Here is a 23878-nt window from a genome sequence, read left to right as displayed (position 1 = left end):
AGGGGGGTCGTAAACAGCCGTTGCCCTCGGTCACAAAACAGTTCAAAGAAAAGATGCCTGGAGCTTGCGTCAGGTCCTGCTTCCTCTCCGCTTTGTAGATCTCGGGTCAAGACAAAATGTTCCTGTGGATTACAATAGAAGAAAGAAACCAACACCTTCATGTCGCTTCTCATCGTACACAGTGGAGTTTCACTAGCCTTCTGCTTGGTAGGATCAAAGACAGCTTTTGTCCTCTCGCCGGGAACTCATGGCAACACAAAGTTTTGTGATAACTTAGATACAATTATTCTGACAGGCTATATGAATAAACTTTGATTGATTTATTTATTGCAACGACAGAAAAGTAAAAGTGATGGAAAATGTGGCGATAAAACTCCCTAAATTTGTTAAATCTACCCCTTGTTCATGTTTATATTTTGGTTCCTTTATACTCCCAGGTAAGATATTATTTTTATACAAAACATTGACAAAACATAAATGTCACAAAACATGATGTAGCAGCCCGCGACCCCAAAAAGGGACAAGCGGTAGAAAATGGATGGATGAATGGTTGATGTGGCAGAAGCTCCGTCGTAAAATATTGCAAGTCTCGGAAGTGACCTGCTCTTCGCGCATGCGTGGACAGTGGTATTCCTTTAGTATACACTTACATACATTTTGGTCGCACAATGACTTCCACTGAAACGCATATTTTCAACACACTGAAAACCTGACATAATGCTTTCCCCAAAAATACTGAATGGATCCAAGCATCTCCCTTCGAAATAGAAGGAGAAAAATAGATGTGGGTGTAATTACTTGCGAAATCTCTGGTTAATGCGAGGGACATGCAGTGTGGTTGTTCATTCAAATGTAAACATTGACTAACAAACGACTTAAATGCAATAAACATTGTTATAAATTCCCTTTGTGAGTGATGAAAATAGAAGATAAAGATCCCTATTTAATATGTTAATTGTTGAATATAATTTATTACATTATTGTTGACGTAAACAAGTTAATAATTGAGTCATGCACATTTAAGTTGTTTAAGTCAGCCCAGAGCCTGGGGGTCTTCAAAACCCTTCTTAAGACCTACCTCTTCTTGCTGGCCTTTGACCTGAGCTGAGTCCGCCCACTGGGCCACTATTTCTAGTTCCCCCCCACCCCCGACCCCCTTCAATTTAGTTTTTTTTCAATTTGTCGCACTTTTATTATTATTATTTTTATTTTGCAATTTTTACTTTTTATTCGACCCCTTTTGCCGTATTGCTTTTGCACTATCTTGTTTGGCTCATTTATTGTTTATAGTCCTTGTTTGTTTTTGCTTTTTGTGTTTTTTTGCTCTACGCTTTTTAACCTGTACAGCACTTTGGTTCAATTTAAAAGTTGTTGTAAACGTGCTCTATAAATAAAGTTGACTTGACTTGACTTAAGTTGAGTCTGTTTGAGTCAGGCAGTTTACCGGGCAGCTAATAGACCTGCATTTAAAATAAACTGCCTTTTTATGACAGCATGTCAAAAATAAATCTACAACTGGATACAATCTACGCCCAAATAACTGATTATTTGCCTCCTATTATTAGACTACATCCCAAAAGTGGCAGATTTGATGACAATCCACACCACATAAAAAAGGAAAAGTGGACATATTCAATGTTATCAAGTGCAAAAACATGTTTTTACCACCTATGTTGCACTTCAATCTCCATACGTGGCACTGACATTAGTCAGAGTAGCAGCTTGTCCAACACAACAAAATATAAATAACATATTTATTCATTTATTTATGTTTAATTGTTTGTTTAATAAGATGGTAAAACACTTATTTAACTACTTTATTAATTCCCAAAGGGAAAATTGTGTGGTTAATCCAATTTGCTGCAAAATAGAAACAGAAGGAAATAAATGTCATTAATAAATAAAAGTAATAAAAAGACACAAGAGTACGAAATGTTGTTTCCTGATGAAAAAAATAGTTCATAAAGTAATAAAAGAAAGGTATACTAGTACAAATTGTTTCCTTCCAAATTAATGACAGCGTAATGTAATAAACTTAAATAAGTACCAAGTACAGCCTGAGTGGACCCTCCAATTACACATCTAATTGGTTCTTGAAATGGGTTCGCAATTGCAGAAAATTGTTTTTTGGAACACCCATAATAAATGTTGGAATTGTGGATAATGTGTTCCATCTTCGACAAACGTCCCTATTTTAGTAAAAGGATGTAATCTGTGTACACTTTAAACACAATCAAAAATAAATAAGTAAGCACAAAATATGGTAGCAAAGTTTACAAAAAAAAAAAAAAAAAATCTATGTTCAGTTACTGTTTAAAGATCGTACTGTTGCACTCTCATCCGTTACAAAAAATAACTTTAAATATAAGATCTGTAAAGTTACTCGTGTTATTTTTATACCGACTTCAACAGCAAGTTATGTCATTCCACACTCGAGATCTGACAGCGTTCTGTTGTGTGTCTCACTTAAATCGTTCCCCCTGCAACGATTATAACGCTACTAGCCACTGCTTAATCTGAGAACACAACTTTAAATGTTCTAGCATCAACCACACATTTACTTCATCTTTAATGTTTCATATTTGACGTAGGGATAATATTATAAAGACATGTTACAGTATTATAACGACATTTAACATCAGAGGTCCCATGTTCGTGAACGTACCGTGTCTGAAAGGTGATTGGTGGAGAATGAGGAAGTGTTGTGGCTGGGAGGGACTGTCATGTGACTTCAAAGGAGTTCACCTCATTGGCTGCAGCTGGTGGGTAGCCATCTTCCTCAGGACGAAACATCTCCTGTGTGATTTTAGAAAACCATCATGTCAAGCAAAGTCAGATCGTGGCCAGACGCTTCGAAATATCCACTTCTAGACAACAACGTCAGCGCCTGAAGGCTTTGGGGAACGTTCTGGTGTTCTTAGATTTCAAATTGGTGGAGAAATGGCCGAGTTTCAGCGAGTTAGAAAGTTCGAATTTTTCATGTTTAGTGGTGACGAGAGAGAGATATTTAACTTTAGACTCAATTAGAGAGAATGGTGACTTGTGTGGCTTTTAGGGCCAGCAAAGGCGAAATGGGACGCACGTTTGCCATAAAAGTTACATTTTCTGAGAGAAGACAATACGTTTTACTGAAACACGTGACACACTGCAGTTGCCGGTTTAAACTTCTCATTGAAAGTGGAGTTAACGGCATTGAAAAATAATGCTGGAGTCCAGCAGAGGGCGATGTTGCACAAATTCACTCAACATTTTTTCAGCCGGAAGATGCACTGAAATGGGACACGAATAAATATATATTTAAATAAGTCATTAAATGTGTCAATACATAATTGGAATTAAATACATATTTGTTTTATTAAAGTTTTAATAATTTATTTAATGTGTCATTATTACTCGTTTTATTTGTATACCGACTTTAACAGCAAGTTATGTAATTCCACACTCGAGATCCGACAGCGTTGTTGTGTGTCTCACTTAAATAGTTCCCCCTGCAACGTGTTTACTTTAGGACGTTTTTATAACGCTACTGGCCACTGCTAAATCTGAGAACACAACTCTAAATGTTCTACCATCCACCACACATTTACTTCATCTTTAACGTTTCATCTTTGACGTAGGGATAATATTATAAAGACATGTATTATAACGACATTTAACTTCGGAGTTCCCATGTTCGTGAACGTACCGTGTCTGAAAGGTGATTGGTGGAGAAGGAGTAAGTGTTGTGGCTGGGAGGGACTGTCATGTGACTTCAAAGGAGTTCACCTCATTGGCTGCAGCTGGTGGGTAGCCATCTTCCTCAGGACAAAACATCTCCTGTGTGATTTTAGAAAACCATCATGTCAAGCAAAGTCAGATCGTGGCCAGACGCTTCGAAATATCCACTTCTAGAAAACACTGCCAGCGCCTGAAGGCTTTGGGGAACGTTTTGGTGTTCTTAGATTTCAAATTGGTGGAGAAATGGCCGAGTTTGAGCGAGTTAGAAAGTTCGTTTTTTCATGTTTAGTTGTGACGAGAGGGAGATATTTAACTTTAGACTCAATTAGAGAGAAGGGCGCACGTTTACCATAAAAGTTACATTTTCTGAGAGAAGACAAATATATCTACGTTTTACTGAAACACATGACTCACCATTCACTGCAGTTGCCGGTTTAAACTTCTCATTTAAAGTGGAGTTATCGGCATTGAAAAAAAGACTATGCGGAAACATACTTACTTGGAAGCGTCAGACGAGGGAACAGCGTTCAACAGCATACATACTTTTAACAATCTCCCGACAAAGACCACAGCACACTGCAAAAAGTCAGTGTTCAAAAACAAGAAGAAAAAATACAAAAATGAGGGGTATTTTACTTGAACTAAGCAAAATTATCTGCCAATAGAACAAGAAAATTTGGCTTGTCAGGACTTTCCAAAACAAGTAAAATTAGCTAACCTCAATGAACCCAAAAATACCTTAAAATAAGTATATTCTCACTAATAACAAGTGCACTTTTCTTGATAGAAAAAAAGAGACCCTTTTGCCCAATATGTTGAAAAATATTCTTAAATGAAGTAAATGCTAGTGCCATTATCTTGATAGGATATGCGCATGATTTTTTTTTTTCATGCTTGAAGTAAGAAATTATTACTTTAAAAAAGTAGTTTTATACTTGTGAGTGTTGATGACACAGCTTTGCAACAGTTGATATTCTAGTTTCAAGCAATTTTTACTCAATATAGGTCATCAAATCTCAGCAACAAGCTGTAATATGTTACTGAGATCATTTAGGACCAACACACTTAAAACAAGTAAAACACTAACATAAAATCTGCTTAGTGAGAAGAATTATCTTATCAGACAGAAAATAAGCAAATGTCACCCTTATTTGAGATATTTATTCTTACTTAGATATCAGTTTTTGCAGTGCATCGTAGACTTAAATAGCGACGACTAAACACAGGGAGACAAAATAAAGCTGCTGCAGGACACTCAAAAGGAAGTGGAACTACAAAAAAGGTGTGCAGGACAGGAACTCAACATTAAACATGGAAAAACACTAACAAACCAAAAATAAGGCAAGGCCTGGCGTACACTTTTCTTATTGCACTCAAAGAACAATTGACAATTTTACATATTACATGTAGTCTGCCACAATCTAGAATTAGGTTAGAATAGAATAGAAAGATGTATTGACATTGTATCGAATGCTTCATGATTTATGGTTGCCAATTTTGATCTGTGCTTTAAGACAAATGCAATAATAATGAGTAAATACTGAAAACAATGCTATGGCTGAAAGTACACAGATAAGACATGTGGCAGGTATTTAAAACACACATTGATAAAAGATAAAACACAAATGAAAAAGTGGGAATTTGTAACAGAATTCAGTCAATTCACTTAGAAGACGTTAGCTAAGGTGGGCTGTGCAAAACCCCGGAAATGATGTGACAAGCTGACCAATCACGGCTCTTTTTTTCGTCAAACTTTATTTCAACAAAAACTATGACACAAATAAAGTCAAACAATCAGAAAATGCAAGTAAACACGTTTTTCAAAATATGTACATGAACATATTTGTTCACTTTAATTTTCCAAGTCTTTATAAATTGAAGCAAAATAATTCCCCCAAAAAAATGAACATATAAAAAAACATGAAACGTGCAAAGGATAAACATTTAGGGAAAAAAAAAAAAAAGAGTCATTACTATGGTTTTTATTTTGTCTTTGATGGAATTTGTCTTTATGTATTTTACAATTTGGGAAGATTTCACAACCTTTTTGTTTTTGTCATCATTAGTGAACGCTGATGCTAAGATAATTTTTTTTTTATGTGCACGTGATCCGGTTTGATCAGTGTCAAAATAAAAGCACATGTTACAAAATAAACCCGGCATTATGCCTGCAGTTGGTCAAGCTGATGGTCTTGTAGTCCATTCCGGTCTTGTGCGGGTCTACAATCTTCGGCAGCTCTTTGGTCTTGCCCGTGGCGGACAACAAACGGAATTTATTGACAGAGATGTGACACAATGTGATATTGATCACAAGCAGCGGTGATTCAAAGAAAGAGGAAATCCTTGTCATGATGTCAAAGTTATGAAACGCGAGCCCCGAATGATTTCATAGCAACCAACTTATTTTTCTAATCAAGCCACCAACAGCCAAAGAAGAATCTATGGTATAACAAGAGAAGCAGTCGGATGAAGAAGAAAGCACATCTCCATCTCATCTCCAAGTGTGATGACGTGCCTCAGCCATGGAGACATCTCTCTGTGCACAAAGCATCCTGGAGGAAGAAGATGACTCAGCACATTCCCAACAAACACACATGAATCCAAGTTGAACATCTTCTTCACACAAAGTCCCAAGAACATTGGGAGGTGCAAACAGTCCATGTGAGCTAACTCACCGCGTCCCACTCAGCCTTCAGCCGGCATGTCCTCGGGGAGCTCGGCCCCGCCGTGGCGAGCTGTGGGACAAACGCACCGTTAGCCGGTTACTCCCGCTAAGCAAACACCTCACACTGGTGGAGGAAGAACATCCAGAAGGTGCCTCATCACTCACATCAGATCTTTGAGGGGTGACTTAGAAACATCAAGAAGCAGAGTGCTGATCTTCTACTTCCTGACTAGGATACATTCTTGATGAGTCAGCAAACCTGAATGTGCACACTTGATGTCTCATTTGGTCGATCCTCATCATGAGGACTCATGTCAAAAGTTCGATATAAAGTGTGGCGTATTGATGGATGGAAACTCTGTCTTTTATTGTGAAAGTTGGGATTTTCAGGCTAAACTTGTCACAAACGTCTGCATCAGACCTTCATATGAGTGATGCTTCACCACGGCTTTATTTCTTGCGACTCAAAGAAAATATGTTTTACTTACGAGCTGGATCGTATTTGGCTGAAATGACAGAGAAACAAAAGGTAAAATGGACTTTTTCCTCACGTCACGCTGTGTTTCTATGTGAGAGTGGGTGCTCTGTCTCTGTGGATCTTTGAGGAGGAGGAGGAGGAAGAAAAAGGAAAAAAAAGAATAAGAAAAAGGGGAAGAAAAAGAGAAAGGGTGAAAGAAGAAAAAGAAAGTGAAGAATGAAAAGAAAAAGAAGAAAAAAAATAATGACAAGTAAAAGAAGGAAATCTGTGTTCCTCACCTTGTCTGTGTCGCCTGACGAGGAAGATGGCCGCCAGGAGGGCCGCCACAGCCACGACCGCCGCCGTGGCACCGATGGCGACGCTCCAGTGGTCTGTTGAGAGCAAAAAGCACAAGTGGAGTGACAAAGCATGAAGAGGAAACCTTCATGACTACTTTGCATGCAGACGTTAAGCGTTGTCATGGTGACACGGATCAATAATGCCGACACGGATCAATAATGGCGACAGGTGGACTTGTGATAGGAAACATCTCCAACTAAATGTGTCTTTCTCACCTTCATGGCTTGCGTTGCTCAGGATGCTTCTTCTCTCCAGCTTGGTGACCAAGTCCTCCTCGACGCCAGACAGCTGGAACACACATTCGTACTTGCCCTCCACGTCGGCCGTCACCTCCACTTTCAGCCCCACCGACATCTGGAAGGTTCCGTCGTGGTTGGGGAGCAGCTCTCCGTGCTCCACGTCCTCGAAGATCTGTTCGCCGTCTTTCCTCCAAAACAGGTCGGCTAGGTCGGGGTAGAAACCTGTCGCCATGCAGGTGACCGGAGAGGACGGCGTCTTCTGGAGGAGGAACACCTCTGGAAGCTCTGCACAGGAAGTGATGTCACGTGTGGACAGAAGACAACGTTGAGAGAAGGTGTGAACAGAGGTGAAGATGGAGAGAAGGTGTGAACGGAGGTGAAGATGGAAAGAAAAGGACAAAAAGAAGATACAGGTGTGAACAGAGGTAAAATGGAGAGAAGTTGTGAACGGAGGTGAAGATGGAGAGAAGTTGTGAACGGAAGTGAAAATGGAGAGAAGTTAGAAATGGAGGTAAAGATGGTGTGAACGGAGGTGAAGATGGATGGAAGGTGTGAACGGAGATGAAGATGGAGAGAAGGTGAGAATAAATGTAAATATGGAAAGAAAGAGAATGAAGTTAAAGATGGAGTGAATGTGAGCATGAAGATGGAGAGAAAAGAGAGAGAGAAGGTAAAAGTGGAGAGAAAAAAGAAAGAATGAAGGGGAAAAGAGAGAATGAAGGTAAAGATGGAGAGAAGGTGTGAGTGGAGGTAAAGATGGAAAAAAAGAAGAATGAAGGTAAAGATTGTGAGAAGAAAAAGAATGAAAGAAAAGATCAGAGAAAAAAGTGAATGAAAGTAAAGATGGAAAGAAAGAAGAGAATAAATGTAAAGATTGAGAAAAAAAGAATGAAGGTAAAGATGGAGATAAAGAGAATGAAGGTAAAGATGGAGAGAAGGTGAGAATGAAAGTAAAGATGGAGATAAAGAGAATGAAGGTAAAGATGGAGAGAAGGTGAGAATGAAAGTAAAGATGGGGAAAAGGTGAGAATAAAGGTAAAGATTAAGAGAATGAAGGTAAAGATGGAAAGAAAGAAGAGAATAAAGGTAAAGATTGAGAAAAAAAGAATGAAGGTAATGATGGAGAGAAAGAGAATGAAGGTAAAGATGGAGAAAAGGTGAGAATAAAGGTAACGATGGAAATAAAGAAGAGAATAAAGGTAACGATGGAAAGAAAGAAGAGAATAAAGGTAAAGATTGAGAAAAAAGAATGAAGGTAAAGATGGAGAGAAAGAGAATGAAGGTAAAGATGGAGGGAAGGTGAGAATAAAAGTAAAGATAGAGAAAAGGTGAGAATAAAGGTAAAGATGGAAAGAAAGAAGAGAATAAATGTAAAGATGGAAAGAAAGAAGAGAATAAAGGTAAAGATTAAGAGAATGAAGGTAAAGATGGAAAGAAAGAAGAGAATAAAGGTAAAGATTAAGAGAATGAAGGTAAAGATGGAAAGAAAGAAGAAAATAAAGGTAAAGATTGAGAAAAAAAGAATGAAGGTAATGATAGAGAGAAAGAGAATGAAGGTAAAGATGGAGAAAAGGTGAGAATAAAGGTAAAGATGGAAAGAAAGAAGAGAATAAAGGTAAAGATTAAGAGAATGAAGGTAAAGATGGAAAGAAAGAAGAGAATAAAGGTAAAGATTGAGAATAAAAGAATGAAGGCAAAGATGGAGAGAAAGAGAATGAAAGTAAAGATAGAGAAAAGGTGAGAATAAAGGTAAAGATGGAAAGAAAGAAGAGAATAAAGGTAAAGATGGAAAGAAAGAAGAGAATAAAGGTAAAGATTGAGAAAAAAGAATGAAGGTAAAGATGGAGAGAAGGTGAGAATGAAAGTAAATATGGAGAAAAATAGAAAATTAAGGTAAAGATGGAAAAAAGGTGAGAATAAAGGTAAAGATGGAAAGAAAGAAGAGAATAAAGGTAAAGATGGAAAGAAAGAAGAGAATAAAGGTAAAGATGGAGAGAAAGAAGAGAATGAAGGTACCGATGGAGAGAAAGAAGAGAATGAAGGTAACGATGGAGAGAAAGAAGAGAATGAAGGTAACGATGGAGAGAAAGAAGAAAATGAAGGTAAAGATGGAGAGAAAGAAGAGAATGGAGAGAAAGTGAGAAAGACAAGTATAAAGAGACAGAGTGTAATGTCAGTAATGTTCCTATAGGAGGCATGCTAACATGTTAAAAGGTGAAAGTACAAGGTGTGTTTTTACCTGTTCTCATTAGGACCTCCTTGCCATACTTCACATACTTCTTCAGGTAAGAAGGACAATACTCAGTGTAGTAATACTTTAGGTAGTCTAGTCCAAGTATGTCCTGGTCCCACTTGAGTTTGGAGAGGAAAGCTTGTTGTTTTGCTGCAGTCCATGTCCATGTCTTCATGTCCAACGATATGAAATCTTCTCCATCATAACCTTGCTGATCCCAACCTTTAACTTCATCAGTCTCATCATTCCATTCACATCCATACATCCACTGGACAATGTGAACACCTGAGAGACACAAAGTGTTGTAAAGCAGAGTGAAACACACACAATGTGTTTTATGTAGAATATTATGGGATGGACAGAGACAAGTGTCAGTGCAGTAATGTGTGTTTTTACTACAGTATAAAAAGAGTACTTCAAATATATTTGAATAGTAGAAAGTTCAAGATAAACAAACCTCCAGTTTGGTTGAAACGCTTCTTAAGAATTGCAATGCTGACTTTGTAGACTTGCTCAGCAACAACACAGCCCTCTGTTTGTGTCTGCCAGTAGTTTGGATCCTCTCCTGTGATTTGGTTCATCCAGTCCTGTTTGGCTTCTGCTTTCCTGCTCTCGCTGTCATAGTGAACCACCTGGACTTCATCAACATAACCAACCATCACAAACTCTGGGAAGTTTGGAACTTGAGAGGACGAAGTGTAGAAATACTTCAGCGTGTGAATCACTGAAAGAAGAGCAACTTTTTATTATTTTGTGTCATGTTCAACAATCTTGCAGTGTGAATATTTGATGTCATTCAGTCGGGTCTTAAAGTGAACATCAAACACTGCCAGACATCACAGTCTACAGTCACATGGTGTCTATGAAAAATACAACACAATAATAATATTACTAACATTTATTTTAATAAGCCATCTGTTGACAGTTTGTACATTTTGAAAATAAACGTGTTTTTTTTCTCCAATGGAGGATGAATAATGTCAAGTACAAATGTGTAGACGCCCAAAGTTGTACACAACCTCAACACACAGACTAATAACTACTTTCATTTCTCAATAAATATTTTACATTTATGTCACAGGAGGTTAAATAAATTGTTTAACCTTTAATAAGAAGTTTGTATTTTTCAAAATTATTTGTGTATATCTAAACATTTGTTTAGGCATTTTGTTTGTCCTAATTAAAAGAAAAGACATCAATTATTTTCGCATCATTTGTATGAGCTTTTTTAGTGGGAAATGATATGTTCAATAAATCTCATTCAAAGTTTAAACAAATGATAAAACACAAAAATAATATTGATGTATTTCAGGAGAATTTCCTCAGTCACAGTTCAATTAAAGATGACAGGAAAGTGAGTGAATTTGTTCAAGTTGAACAACAATGAAGATGAAAACAATGACGTTATTCTTGTTATCTCAAAGTAAAAAATGTTAGGATTAAAAATAAATGACAGGTTATATTTTGTAAATAAATATGTTTCAAACGAATCATGATAAGGTAATAATAAGCTTGATTAAGATAAGAACGAGTATAATTAATACGTAGAAACTCACAGAATAAGTGAAAGCACAAAGAGGATTTATGAATAATGTTTATAAATTTATATTTTAAAAAAAAAGGAGGACTTACCAGGCGCCCCGCTGTGCATTTGCACGACCAGAAGACAGAATAAAAACAAGTTCATGATGTCAGCACAAAATAAAAAGATGTTTTCCACTTTTAATCCCGCAGAGAAAGACAAACTGACTAACAACCAGGAAACACCAACAAGGAAGTGTCGAGGCTCTTTTAAGAATGCGCCACCTGAGCCAATGAGGAGTCAGCATTTTGTGACGTCATCGTTGATAGAGAGCGCTCCTTGTGGCCATGTCAGGTAAATGCTTCAGTAGCATTTTCTGGGAAATCACGTGACCTGACAAGAACAACCGGCGCGTCAAGTTTGCAGCCAAATTTCCCTATCAGAGGTTTGTTTTCTTCTAATGTTCACCCACTTATTTATTGGATAGAAAGAAAAAGAAAGAAAGAGGAAGGAAGATGAAATTTAAATCGTATTATAGTCCTCTCAAGAAAGCATACAAATAATGATTGACAGGGCAGAAAGTGCGTCCCCACTTTTCTTCTTTTTATTTCACTTCTGAGTTTGAACCTCCATTATGTCTTCCAAGCGTAAGGCGTCCCTGGTGGAGTAACGGGACACGCTTCTGCCTTGTATGGGTTCGATTCCCGGACAGTGTTGCATCGAGAAGGGCAACCGCTCTTATAACTAACTTGAAAGCATTCATGCGATTGATCAAAGTGCTGAAAGTGGGGAAAAGTGTGAGGCAGACGCTTTTGGTGGGCAAATCATCAAAGAAAAGGAAAGTGAAAGTAAAATTAGACACGGTGAAGCCAAACATTGACTGATGTTATCTTTATGCCACTGTCAAGTAAGGAAATGTTGGCAAAAAACACTTACAAGCTTTTTTAACTTTGACGCAATTAATGTTTTGAAAATGTGGACTATTTAATATAATAATACATATATTTTATTAATACAATAATAAAGTAATAAGTTTGGGGATGTGTAATATTGTTTGTCTGAATATACTGAATGTTTTCATCCTGGAATAGTTTTAATAAGTTGAGAAATGTGAAAGTAGTTGAGTGTGGAAAAAAATGATGCAGTATTAATAATAATAATAACAACAATGCTCTGCGGGTCGTCCGCAGATCTTGTCCCAAGTGGAGGAGTTCAAGTACCTCGGAGTCTTGTTCACGAGTGAGGGAAGAGTGCATCGTGAGATCGACAGGTGGATCGGTGCGGCGTCTTCAGTAATACGGACGCTGTATCGATCCGTTGTGGTGAAGAAGGAGCTGAGCCGGAAGGCAAAGCTCTCAATTTACCGGTCGATCTACGTTCCCATCCTCACCTATGGTCATGAGCTTTGGGTTATGACCGAAAGGACAAGATCACGGGTACAAGTGGCCGAAATGAGTTTCCTCCGCCGGGTAGCTCTGTCATCCGGGGGGAGCTCAAAGTAAAGCCGCTGCTCCTCCACATCAAGAGGAGCCAGATGAGGTGGTTTGGGCATCTGGTCAGGATGCCACCCGAACGCCTCCCTAGGGAGGTGTTTCGGACAAGTTCGACCGGTAGGAGGCCACGGGGGAAGACCCAGAACAGGTTGGGAAGACTATCTCTCCTGGCTGGCCTGGGAACGCCTCGGGATCCCCCGGGAGGAGCTGGACGAAGTGGCTGGGGAGAGGGTAGTCTGGGCTTCCCTGCTTAGGCTGCTGCCCCCGCGACCTGACCTCGGATAAGCGGAAGAAAATGGATGGATGGATGGCCAATGCTCTGCAGCATTCTCACAATAACAACGTTCTTTGTTTTTTAATCCGTTATGAAATAAAAAATTTGAAAATGGAGCTCACGTCGTCTCTGAACTGAAGTCAGCCAAGCAGCAGTAAAGATGAGATCAATAAGGTGAAAAGGTCAGAAGTAAGGTTTCTTCAGGTAAAACATGGAGTCTCTACCGCCACCCGGTGGCCGAAAAGTATACCAGCCTGAGGACAGAAGAATGACAGTGTTGGAGAGGAATTAAATTGTTGGGGTAAATTTGGCGATTAAAAGTTCAAAGCGCATCGGATTCCGTGTGACTGTCTGGACGATACAATTTGTTTGATGTTCAAAATCCCGATGTTCGTCATGGCACCTTATGCGTGTGGCGAGTGTTATGTGGAAACAGTTTTGTTCGGTCGGTGGGTCGAAATTCACGATGGCCTGTGACTGTCACTACACGATCGGTCCACAAACGCGCAAAGACCACGTCACTTCCGTCAAATGGTTTTACGGCAGTTACGATCGTGCCCGCCATCCCAGTTACCATGGTTTTCTCTTTTGTAATCTTTATTTGAATAACAATATATTATAAAAAAGATTACATACAAAACCAAACAAAAGTTACTTCGGAATACAGTATTTATTTTGGAAACTGTGCGTCATTTGTGATTAAGGGCTATGTCAGGTTCAAACACTGATGACTTCTATTAAACAGTCAAGAAGCAAGGAATTAAACAGAGACAGAATTCAATTTAGCTCATTGAGGAGAAACGTCTGGGCTGTACTCTTTGTACAGTCTTCCACCACACTCTGACGAAAGATTGCACGCCTCCTCTTTTATTTGGACTTTCCCTGATTACATGGCAACAGCTGTTTCTAAGGGGAGAGGGGGGTCGTAAACAGCCGTTGCCCTCGGTCACAAAACAGTTCAAAGAAAAGATGCCTGGAGCTTGCGTCAGGTCCTGCTTCCTCTCCGCTTTGTAGATCTCGGGTCAAGACAAAATCTTCCTGTGGATTACAATAGAAGAAAGAAACCAACACCTTCATGTCGCTTCTCATCGTACACAGTGGAGTTTTACAAGCCTTCTGCTTGGTAGGATCAAAGACAGCTTTTGTCCTCTCGCCGGGAACTCATGGCAACACAAAGTTTTGTGATCACTTAGATACAATTATTCTGACAGGCTATATAAATAAACTTTGATTGATTGATTTATTGCAACGACAGAAAAGTAAAAGTGATGGAAAATGTGGCGATAAAACTCCCTAAATTTGTTAAATCTACCCCTTGTTCATGTTTATATTTTTGTTCCTTTATACTCCCAGGTAAGATATTATTTTTATACAAAACATTGACAAAACATAAATGTCACAAAACATGATGTATAGCAGCCCGCGACCCCAAAAAGGGACAAGCGGTAGAAAATGGATGGATGGATGGATGATGTAGCAGAAGCTCCGTCGTAAAATATTGCAAGTCTCGGAAGTGACCTGCTCTTCGCGCATGCGTGGACAGTGGTATTCCTTTAGTATACACTTACATACATTCTGGTCGCACAATGACTTCCACTGAAACGCATATTTTCAACACACTGAAAACCTGACATAATGCTTTCCCCACAAATACTGAATGGATCCAAGCATCTCCCTTCGAAATAGAAGGAGAAAAATAGATGTGGGTGTAATTACTTGCGAAATCTCTGGTTAATGCGAGGGACATGCAGTGTGGTTGTTCATTCAAATGTAAACATTGACTAACAAACGACTTAAATGCAAAAAACATTGTTAGAAATTCCCTTTGTCAATGATGAAAATAGAAGATAAAGATCCCTATTTAATATGTTAATTGTTGAATATAATTTATTACATTATTGTTGACGTAAACAAGTTAATAATTGAGTCAAGCACATTTAAGTTGTTTAAGTCAGCCCAGAGCCTGGGGGTCTTCAAAACCCTTCTTAAGACCTACCTCTTCTTGCTGGCCTTTGACCTGAGCTGAGTCCGCCCACTGGGCCACTATTTCTAATTCCCCCCCACCCCCGACACCCTTCGCTTTAGTTTTTTTTCAATTTGTCGCACTTTTATTATTATTATTTTGCCATTTTTACTTTTTATTCGACCCCTTTTGCCGTATTGCTTTTGCACTATCTTGTTTGGCTCATTTATTGTTTATGTTCCTTTTTTGTTTTTTCTTTTTGTGTTTTTTTGCTCTACGCTTTTTAACCTGTACAGCACTTTGGTTCAATTTAAAAGTTGTTGTAAACGTGCTCTATAAATAAAGTTGACTTGACTTGACTTAAGTTGAGTCTGTTTGAGTCAGGCAGTTTACAGGGCAGCTAATAGACCTGCATTTAAAATAAACTGCCTTTTTATGACAGCATGTCAAAAATAAATCTACAACTGGATACAATCTACGCCCAAATAACTGATTATTTGCCTCCTATTATTAGACTACATCCCAAAAGTGGCAGATTTGATGACAATCCACACCACATAAAAAAGGAAAAGTGGACATATTCAATGTTATCAAGTGCAAAAACATGTTTTTACCACCTATGTTGCACTTCAATCTCCATACGCGGCACTGACATTAGTCAGAGTAGCAGCTTGTCCAACACAACAAAATATAAATAACATATTTATTCATTTATTTATGTTTAATTGTTTGTTTAATAACATGGTAAAACACTTATTTAACTACTTTATTAATTCCCAAAGGGAAAATTGTGTGGTTAATCCAATTTGCTGCAAAATAGAAACAGAAGGAAATAAATGTCATTAATAAATAAAAGTAATAAAAAGACACAAGAGTACGAAATGTTGTTTCCCGATGAAAAAAATAGTTCATAAAGTAATAAAAGAAAGGTATACTAGTACAAATTGTTTCCTTCCAAATTAATGACAGCGTAATGTAATAAACTTAAATAAGTACCAAGTACAGTCTGAGTGGACCCTCCAATTACACATCTAATTGGTTCTTGAAATGGGTTCGCAATTGGAGAAAATTGTTTTTTGGAACACCCATAATAAATGTTGGAATTGAGGATAATGTGTTCCATCTTCGACAAATGTCCCTATTTTAGTAAAATGATGTAATCTGTGTACACTTTAAACACAATCAAAAATAAATAAGTAAGCACAAAATATGGTAACAAAGTTTACAAAAAATTTAAAAAAAAAATCTACGTTCAGTTACTGTTTAAAGATCGTACTGTTGCACTCTCATCCGTTACAAAAATTAACTTTAAATATAAGATCTGTAAAGTTACGCGTGTTATTTTTATACCGACTTCAACAGCAAGTTATGTCATTCCACACTCGAGATCTGACAGCGTTCTGTTGTGTGTCTCACTTAAATCATTCCCCCTGCAACGATTATAACGCTACTAGCCACTGCTTAATCTGAGAACACAACTCTAAATGTTCTAGCATCAACCACACATTTACTTCATCTTTGACGTTTCATCTTTGACGTAGGGATGATATTATAAAGACATGTTACAGTATTATAACGACATTTAACTTCAGAGGTCCCATGTTCGTGAACGTACCGTGTCTGAAAGGTGATTGGTGGAGAATGAGGAAGTGTTGTGGCTGGGAAGGACTGTCATGTGACTTCAAAGGAGTTCACCTCATTGGCTGCAGCTGGTGGGTAGCCATCTTCCTCAGGACGAAACATCTCCTGTGTGATTTTAGAAAACCATCATGTCAAGCAAAGTCAGATCGTGGCCAGACGCTTCGAAATATCCACTTCTAGAAAACACTGTCAGCGCCTGAAGCCTTTGGGGAACGTTCTGGTGTTCTTAGATTTCAAATTGGTGGAGAAATGGCCGAGTTTGAGCGAGTTAGAAAGTTCGTATTTTTCATGTTTAGTGGTGACGAGAGGGAGATATTTAACTTTTGACTCAATTAGAGAGAAGGGCGCACGTTTGCCATAAAAGTTACATTTTCTTAGAGAGCCAAATATATCTACGTTTTACTGAAACACATGACGCACCATTCACTGCAGTTGCCGGTTTAAACTTCTCATTTAAAGTGGAGTTATCGGCATTGAAAAAAAGACTATGCGGAAACATACTTACTTGGAAGCGTCAGACGAGAGAACAGCGTTCAACAGCATACATACTTTTAACAATCTCCCGACAAAGACCACAGCACACTGCAAAAAGTCAGTGTTCAAAAACAAGAAAAAAAAATACAAAAATGAGGGGTATTTTACTTGAACTAAGCAAAATTATCTGCCAATAGAACAAGAAAATGTGGCTTGTCAGGACTTTCCAAAACAAGTAAAATTAGCTAACCTCAATGAACCCAAAAATACCTTAAAATAAGTATATTCTCACTAATAACAAGTGCACTTTTCTTGATAGAAAAAAAAGAGACATTTTTGTCCAATATGTTGAAAAATATTCTTAAATGAAGTAAATGCTAGTGCCATTATCTTGACATAATGATATGCGCATGATTTTTTTTTTCATGCTTGAAGTAAGAAATTATTACTTTAAAAAAGTAGTTTTATACTTGTGAGTGTTGATGACACAGCTTTGCAACAGTTGATATTCTAGTTTCAAGCATGTTTTACACAATATAGGTCATCAAATCTCAGCAACAAGCTGTAATATCTTACTGAGATCATTTAGGACCAACACACTTAAAACAAGTAAAACACTCTAACATAAAATCTGCTTAGTGAGAAGAATTATCTTATCAGACAGAAAATAAGCAAATGTCACCCTTATTTGAGATATTTAATCTTACTTAGATATCGGTTTTTGCAGTGCACCGTAGACTTAAATAGCGACGACTAAACACAGGGAGACAAAATAAAGCTGCTGCAGGACACTCAAAAGGAAGTGGAACTACAAAAAAGGTGTGCAGGACAGGAACTCAACATTAAACATGGAAAAACACTAACAAACCAAAAATAAGGCAAGGCCTGGTGTACACTTTTCTTATTGCACTCAAAGAACAATTGACAATTTTACATATTACATGTAGTCTGCCACAATCTAGAATTAGGTTGGAATAGAATAGAAAGATGTATTGACATTGTATCGAATGCTTCATGATTTATGGTTGCCAATTTTGATCTAAGACAAATGAAATAATGAGTAAATACTGAAAACAATGCTATGGCTGAAAGTACACGAATAAGACATGTGGCAGGTATATAAAACACACATTGATAAAGATAAAACACAAATGAAAAAGTGGGAATTTGTAACAGAATTCAGTCAATTCACTTAGAAGACGTTAGCAAAGATGGGCTGTGCAAAACCCCGGAAATGATGTGACAAGCTGACCAATCAGGGCTCTTTTTTTTGTCAAACTTTATTTCAACAAAAACTATGACACAAATAAAGTCAAACAATCAGAAAATGCAAGTAAACACGTACATGAACATATTTGTTCACTTTAATTTTCCAACAGTCTTTATAAATTGAAGCAAAATAATTACCAAAAAAAATAGAACATACGAAAAAACATGAAACGTGCAAAGGATAAAAATTTAGGGGAAAAAAAAGAGTCATTACTTTGGTTTTTATTTTGTCTTTATGTCTTTTACAATTTGGGAAGATTTCACAACCTTTTTGTCTTTGTCATCATTAGTGAACGCTGATGCTAAGATAATATTTTTTTTATGTGCCTGTGATTCAGTTTGATCAGTGTCAAAATAAAAGCACATGTTACAAAATAAACCCGGCATTATGCCTGCAGTTGGTCAAGCTAATGGTCTTGTAGTCCATTCCGGTCTTGTGCGGGTCTACAATCTTCGGCAGCTCTTTGGTCTTGCCCGTGGCGGACAACAAACGGAATTTATTGACAGAGATGTGACACAATGTGATATTGATCACAAGCAGCGGTGATTCAAAGAAAGAGGAAATCCTTGTCATGATGTCAAAGTGATGAAACGTGAGCCCTGAATGATTTCATAGCAACCAACTTATTTTTCTAATCAAGCCACCAACAGCTAAAGAAGAATCTATGGTATAACAAGAGAAGCAGTCGGATGAAGAAGAAAGCACATCTCCATCTCATCTCCAAGTGTGATGACGTGCCTCAGCCATGGAGACATCTCTCTGTGCACAAAGCATCCTGGAGGAAGAAGATGACTCAGCACATTCCCAACAAACACACATGAATCCAAGTTGAACATCTTCTTCACACAAAGTCCCAAGAACATTTAGAGATGCAAACAGTCCATGTGAGCTAACTCACCGCGTCCGACTCAGCCTTCAGCCGGCATGTTCTCGGGGAGCTCGGCCGCGCCGTGGCGAGCTGTGGGACAAACGCACCGTGAGCCGGTTACTCCCGCTAAGCAAACACCTCACACTGGTGGAGGAAGAACATCCAGAAGGTGCCTCATCACTCACATCAGATCTTTGAGGGGTGACTTAGAAACATCAAGAAGCAGAGTGCTGATCTTCTACTTCCTGACTAAGATACATTCTTGATGAGTCAGCAAACCTGAATGTGCACACTTGATGTCTCATATGGTCGATCCTCATCATGAGGACTCATGTCAAAAGTTCGATATAAAGTGTGGCATATTGATGGATGGAAACTCTGTGTTTTATTGTGAAAGTTGGGATTTTCAGGCTAAACTTGTCACAAACGTCTGCATCAGACCTTCATATGAGTGATGCTTCACCACGGCTTTGTTTCTTGCGGCTCAAAGAAAATATGTTTTACTTACGAGCTGGATCGTATTGGGCTGAAATGACAGAGAAACAAAAGGTGAAATGTACTTTTTCCTCACGCCACGCTGTGTTTCTATGTGAGAGTGGGTGCTCTGTCTCTGTGGATCTTTGAGGAGGAGGAGAAGGAAAAAGGGGGAAAAAATAAGAAAAAGGGGAAGAAGAAGAAAAAGAGAAAGGGCGAAAGAAGAAAAAGAAAGTGAAGAATGAAAAGAATAAGAAAGTGAAGAATGAAAAGAAAAAGAAGAAAAGAAGAAGAAAAAAAATGATGACAAGTAAAAGAAGGAAATCTGTGTTCCTCACCTTGTCTGTGTCGCCTGACGAGGAAGATGGCCGCCAGGAGGGCCGCCACAGCCACGACCGCCGCCGTGGCACCGATGGCGACGCTCCAGTGGTCTGTTGAGAGCAAAAAGCACAAGTGGAGTGACAAAGCATGAAGAGGAAACCTTCATGACTACTTTGCATGCAGACGTTAAGCGTTGTCATGGTGACATGGATCAATAACGGCGACACGGATCAATAATGGCGACAGGTGGACTTGTGATAGGAAACATCTCCAACTAAATGTGTCTTTCTCACCTTCATGGCTTGCGTTGCTCAGGATGCTTCTTCTCTCCAGCTTGGTGACCAAGTCCTCCTCGACGCCAGACAGCTGGAACACACATTCGTACTTGCCCTCCACGTCGGCCGTCACCTCCACTTTCAGCCCCACCGACATCTGGAAGGTTCCGTCGTGGTTGGGGAGCAGCTCTCCGTGCTCCACGTCCTCGAAGATCTGTTCGCCGTCTTTCCTCCAAAACAGGTCGGCTAGGTCGGGGTAGAAACCTGTCGCCATGCAGGTGACCGGAGAGGACGGCGTCTTCTGGAGGAGGAACACCTCTGGAAGCTCTGCACAGGAAGTGATGTCACGTGTGGACAGAAGACAACGTGGGGAGAAGGTGTGAACGGAGGTGAAGATGGAGAGAAGGTGTGAACGGAGGTAAAGATGGAAAGAAAGAAGAATGAAGGTAAAGATTGCGAGAAGAAAGAGAATGAAAGAAAAGATGAGAGAAAAAAAGAGAATGAAAGTAAAGATGGAGAGAAGGTGAGAATGAAAGTACAGATGGACAGAAAGAAGAGAATAAAAGTAAAGATTGAGAAAAAAAAGAATGAAAGTAAAGATGGAGAAAAATAGAGAATGAAGGTAAAGATGTAAATAAAGAAGAGAATGAAGGTAAAGATGGAAAGAAAGAAGAGAATAAAGGTAAAGATTAAGAGAATTAAGGTAAATATGGAGAGAAAGAAGAGAATAAAGGTAAAGATGGAGAGAAAGAAGAGAATGAAGGTAAAGATGGAGAGAAAGAAGAGAATAAAAGGTAAAGATGGAGAGAAAGAAGAGAATGGAGGTAAAGATGGAGAGAAAGTGAGAAAGAATGAAGGGGAAAAGAGGATGAAGGTCAAGACGGAGAGAAGGTGTGAGCGGAGGTAAAGATGGAAAGAAAGAAGAATGAAGGTAAAGATTGCGAGAAGAAAGAGAATGAAAGAAAAGATGAGAGAAAAAAAGAGAATGAAAGTAAAGATGGAGAGAAGGTGAGAATGAAAGTACAGATGGAAAGAAAGAAGACAATAAAGGTAAAGATTGAGAAAAAAAAGAATGAAAGTAAAGATGGAGAAAAATAGAGAATGAAGGTAAAGATGGAAATAAAGAAGAGAATGAAGGTAAAGATGGAAAGAAAGAAGAGAATAAAGGTAAAGATGAAGAGAATTAAGGTAAAGATGGAAAGAAAGAAGAGAATAAAGGTAAAGATGGAGAGAAAGAAGAGAATGAAGGTAAAGATGGAGAGAAAGTGAGAAAGAGAAAAGTATAAAGAGACAGAGTGTAATGTCAGTAATGTTCCTATAGGGGGCGTAAAAGGTGAAATTACAAGGTGTGTTTCTACCTGTTCTCATTAGGACCTCCTTGCCATACTTCACATACTTCTTCAAGTAAGAAGGACATAGCTCAGTGTAGTAATACTTATAGTAGTCTAGTCTAAGTATGTCCTGGTCCAACTTGAGTTTGGTGGGGAAAGCTTGTTGTTTTGCTGCAGTCCATGTCCATGTCTTCATGTCCAACGATATGAAATCTTCTCCATCATAACCATGCTGATGCCAACCTTTAACTTCATCAGTCTCATCATTCCATTCACATCCATACATCCACTGGACAATGTGAACACCTGAGAGACACAAAGTGTTGTAAAGCAGAGTGAAACACACACAATGTGTTTTATGTAGAATATTATGGGATGGACAGAGACAAGTGTCAGTGCAGTAATGTGTGTTTTTACTACAGTATAAAAAGAGTACATCAAATATATTTGAATAGTAGAAAGTTCAAGATAAACAAACCTCCAGTTTGGTTGAAACGCTTCTTAAGAATTTCAATGTTGACTTTGTTGACTTGCTCAGCAACAACCCAGTTCTCTGTGTTTCTCTGCCAGTAGTTTGGATCCTCTTCTGTGATTTGGTTCATCCAGTCCTGTTTGGCTTCTGCTTTCCTGCTCTCGCTGTCATAGTGAACCACCTGGACTTCATCAACATAACCAACCATCACAAACTCTGGGAAGTTTGGAACTTGAGAGGACGAAGTGTAGAAATACTTCAGCGTGTGAATCACTGAAAGAAGAGCAACTTTTTATTATTTTGTGTCATGTTCAACAATCTTGCAGTGTGAATATTTGATGTCATTCAGTCTTCAGTCGGGTCTTAAAGTGAACATCAAACACTGCCAGACATCACAGTCTACAGTCACATGGTGTCTATGAAAAATACAACACAATAATAATATTACTAACATTTATTTTAATAAGCCATCTGTTGACAGTTTGTACATTTTGAAAATAAACATATTTTTTTTCTCCAATGGAGGATGAATAATGTCAAGTACAAATGTGTAGACGCCCAAAGTTGTACACACCCTCAACACACAGACTAATAACTACTTTCATTTCTCAATAAATATTTTACATTTATGTCACAGGAGGTTAAATAAATTGTTTAACCTTTAATAACAAGCTTGTATTTTTCAAAATTATTTTTATATATTTAAACATTTGTTTAGGCATTTTGTTTGTCCTCATTTAAAAAAAAGACATCAAATATTTTCACATCATTTGTATTAGCTTTTTTGGTGGGAAATGATATGTTCAATAAATCCCATTCAAAGTTTAAACAAATGATAAAACACAAAAATAATATTGATGTATTTCAGGAGAATTTCCTCAGTCACAGTTCAATTAAAGATGACAGGAAAGTGAGTGAATTTGTTCAAGTTGAACAACAATGAAGATGAAAACAATGACGTTATTCTTGTTACTTCAAAGTAAAAAATGTTAGGATTAAAAATAAATGACAGGTTATATTTTGTAAATAAATATGTTTCAAACGAATCATGATAAGGTAATAATAAGCTTGATTAAGATAAGAACGAGTATAATTAATAAGTAGAAACTCACAGAATAAGTGAAGGCACAAAGAGGATTTATGAATAATGTTTATAAATGTATTTTTTTTTAAAAAGGAGGACTTACCAGGCGCCCCGCTGTGCATTTGCACGACCAGAAGACAGAATAAAAACAAGTTCATGATGTCAGCACAAAATAAAAAGATGTTTTCCACTTTTAATCCCGCAGAGAAAGACAAACTGACTAACAACCAGGAAACACCAACAAGGAAGTGTCGAGGCTCTTTTAAGAATGCGCCACCTGAGCCAATGAGGAGTCAGCATTTTGTGACGTCATCTTTGATAGAGAGCGCCCCTTGTGGCCATGTCAGGTAAATGCTTCAGGAGTGTTTTCTGGGAAATCACGTGACCTGACAAGAACAACCGGCGCGTCAAGTTTGCAGCCAAATTTCCCTATCAGAGGTTTGTTTTCTTCTAATGTTCACCCACTTATTTATTGGATAGAAAGAAAAAGAAAGAAAGAGGAACGAAGATGAAATTTAAATCGTATTATAGTCCTCTCAAGAAAGCATACAAATAATGATTGACAGGGCAGAAAGTGCGTGCCCACTTTTCTTCTTTTTATTTCACTTCTGAGTTTGAACCTCCATTATGTCTTCCAAGCGTAAGGCGTCCCTGGTGGTGTAACGGGACACGCTTCTGCCTTGCATGGGTTCGATTCCCGGACAGTGTTGCATCGAGAAGGGCAACCGCTCTTATAACTAACTTA

General features: G+C 38.2%; 2 protein-coding genes across 2 annotated transcripts; both read right to left on the bottom strand.

Annotated features, from left to right (window-relative positions):
• Positions 1-2721: 2721 nt before the first annotated feature.
• LOC133662611 (class I histocompatibility antigen, F10 alpha chain-like) lies at positions 2722-11358 on the bottom strand. Its single transcript, XM_062066725.1, has 8 exons — positions 11304-11358; positions 10129-10395; positions 9678-9956; positions 7415-7723; positions 7139-7231; positions 6871-6980; positions 6393-6452; positions 2722-2796 (listed from the first exon to the last, which is right to left on the bottom strand). The coding sequence occupies exons 1-8, from the start codon at positions 11356-11358 to the stop codon at positions 2722-2724; spliced, it is 1248 nt and encodes a 415-aa protein (XP_061922709.1).
• A 5236-nt stretch (positions 11359-16594) lies between these two features.
• Positions 16595-23291, bottom strand: LOC133662610 (class I histocompatibility antigen, F10 alpha chain-like). Its single transcript, XM_062066724.1, has 8 exons — positions 23237-23291; positions 22056-22322; positions 21605-21883; positions 20265-20573; positions 19989-20081; positions 19685-19794; positions 19207-19266; positions 16595-16669 (listed from the first exon to the last, which is right to left on the bottom strand). Exons 1-8 carry the CDS (start codon positions 23289-23291, stop codon positions 16595-16597), a joined length of 1248 nt encoding a protein of 415 aa, XP_061922708.1.
• Positions 23292-23878: the final 587 nt, after the last annotated feature.

Source organism: Entelurus aequoreus, linkage group LG12 (genome assembly GCF_033978785.1).
Source record: "Entelurus aequoreus isolate RoL-2023_Sb linkage group LG12, RoL_Eaeq_v1.1, whole genome shotgun sequence".
Lineage (NCBI taxonomy): Eukaryota > Metazoa > Chordata > Actinopteri > Syngnathiformes > Syngnathidae > Entelurus > Entelurus aequoreus.
This window is presented reverse-complemented; position numbering and strand designations above follow the sequence as displayed.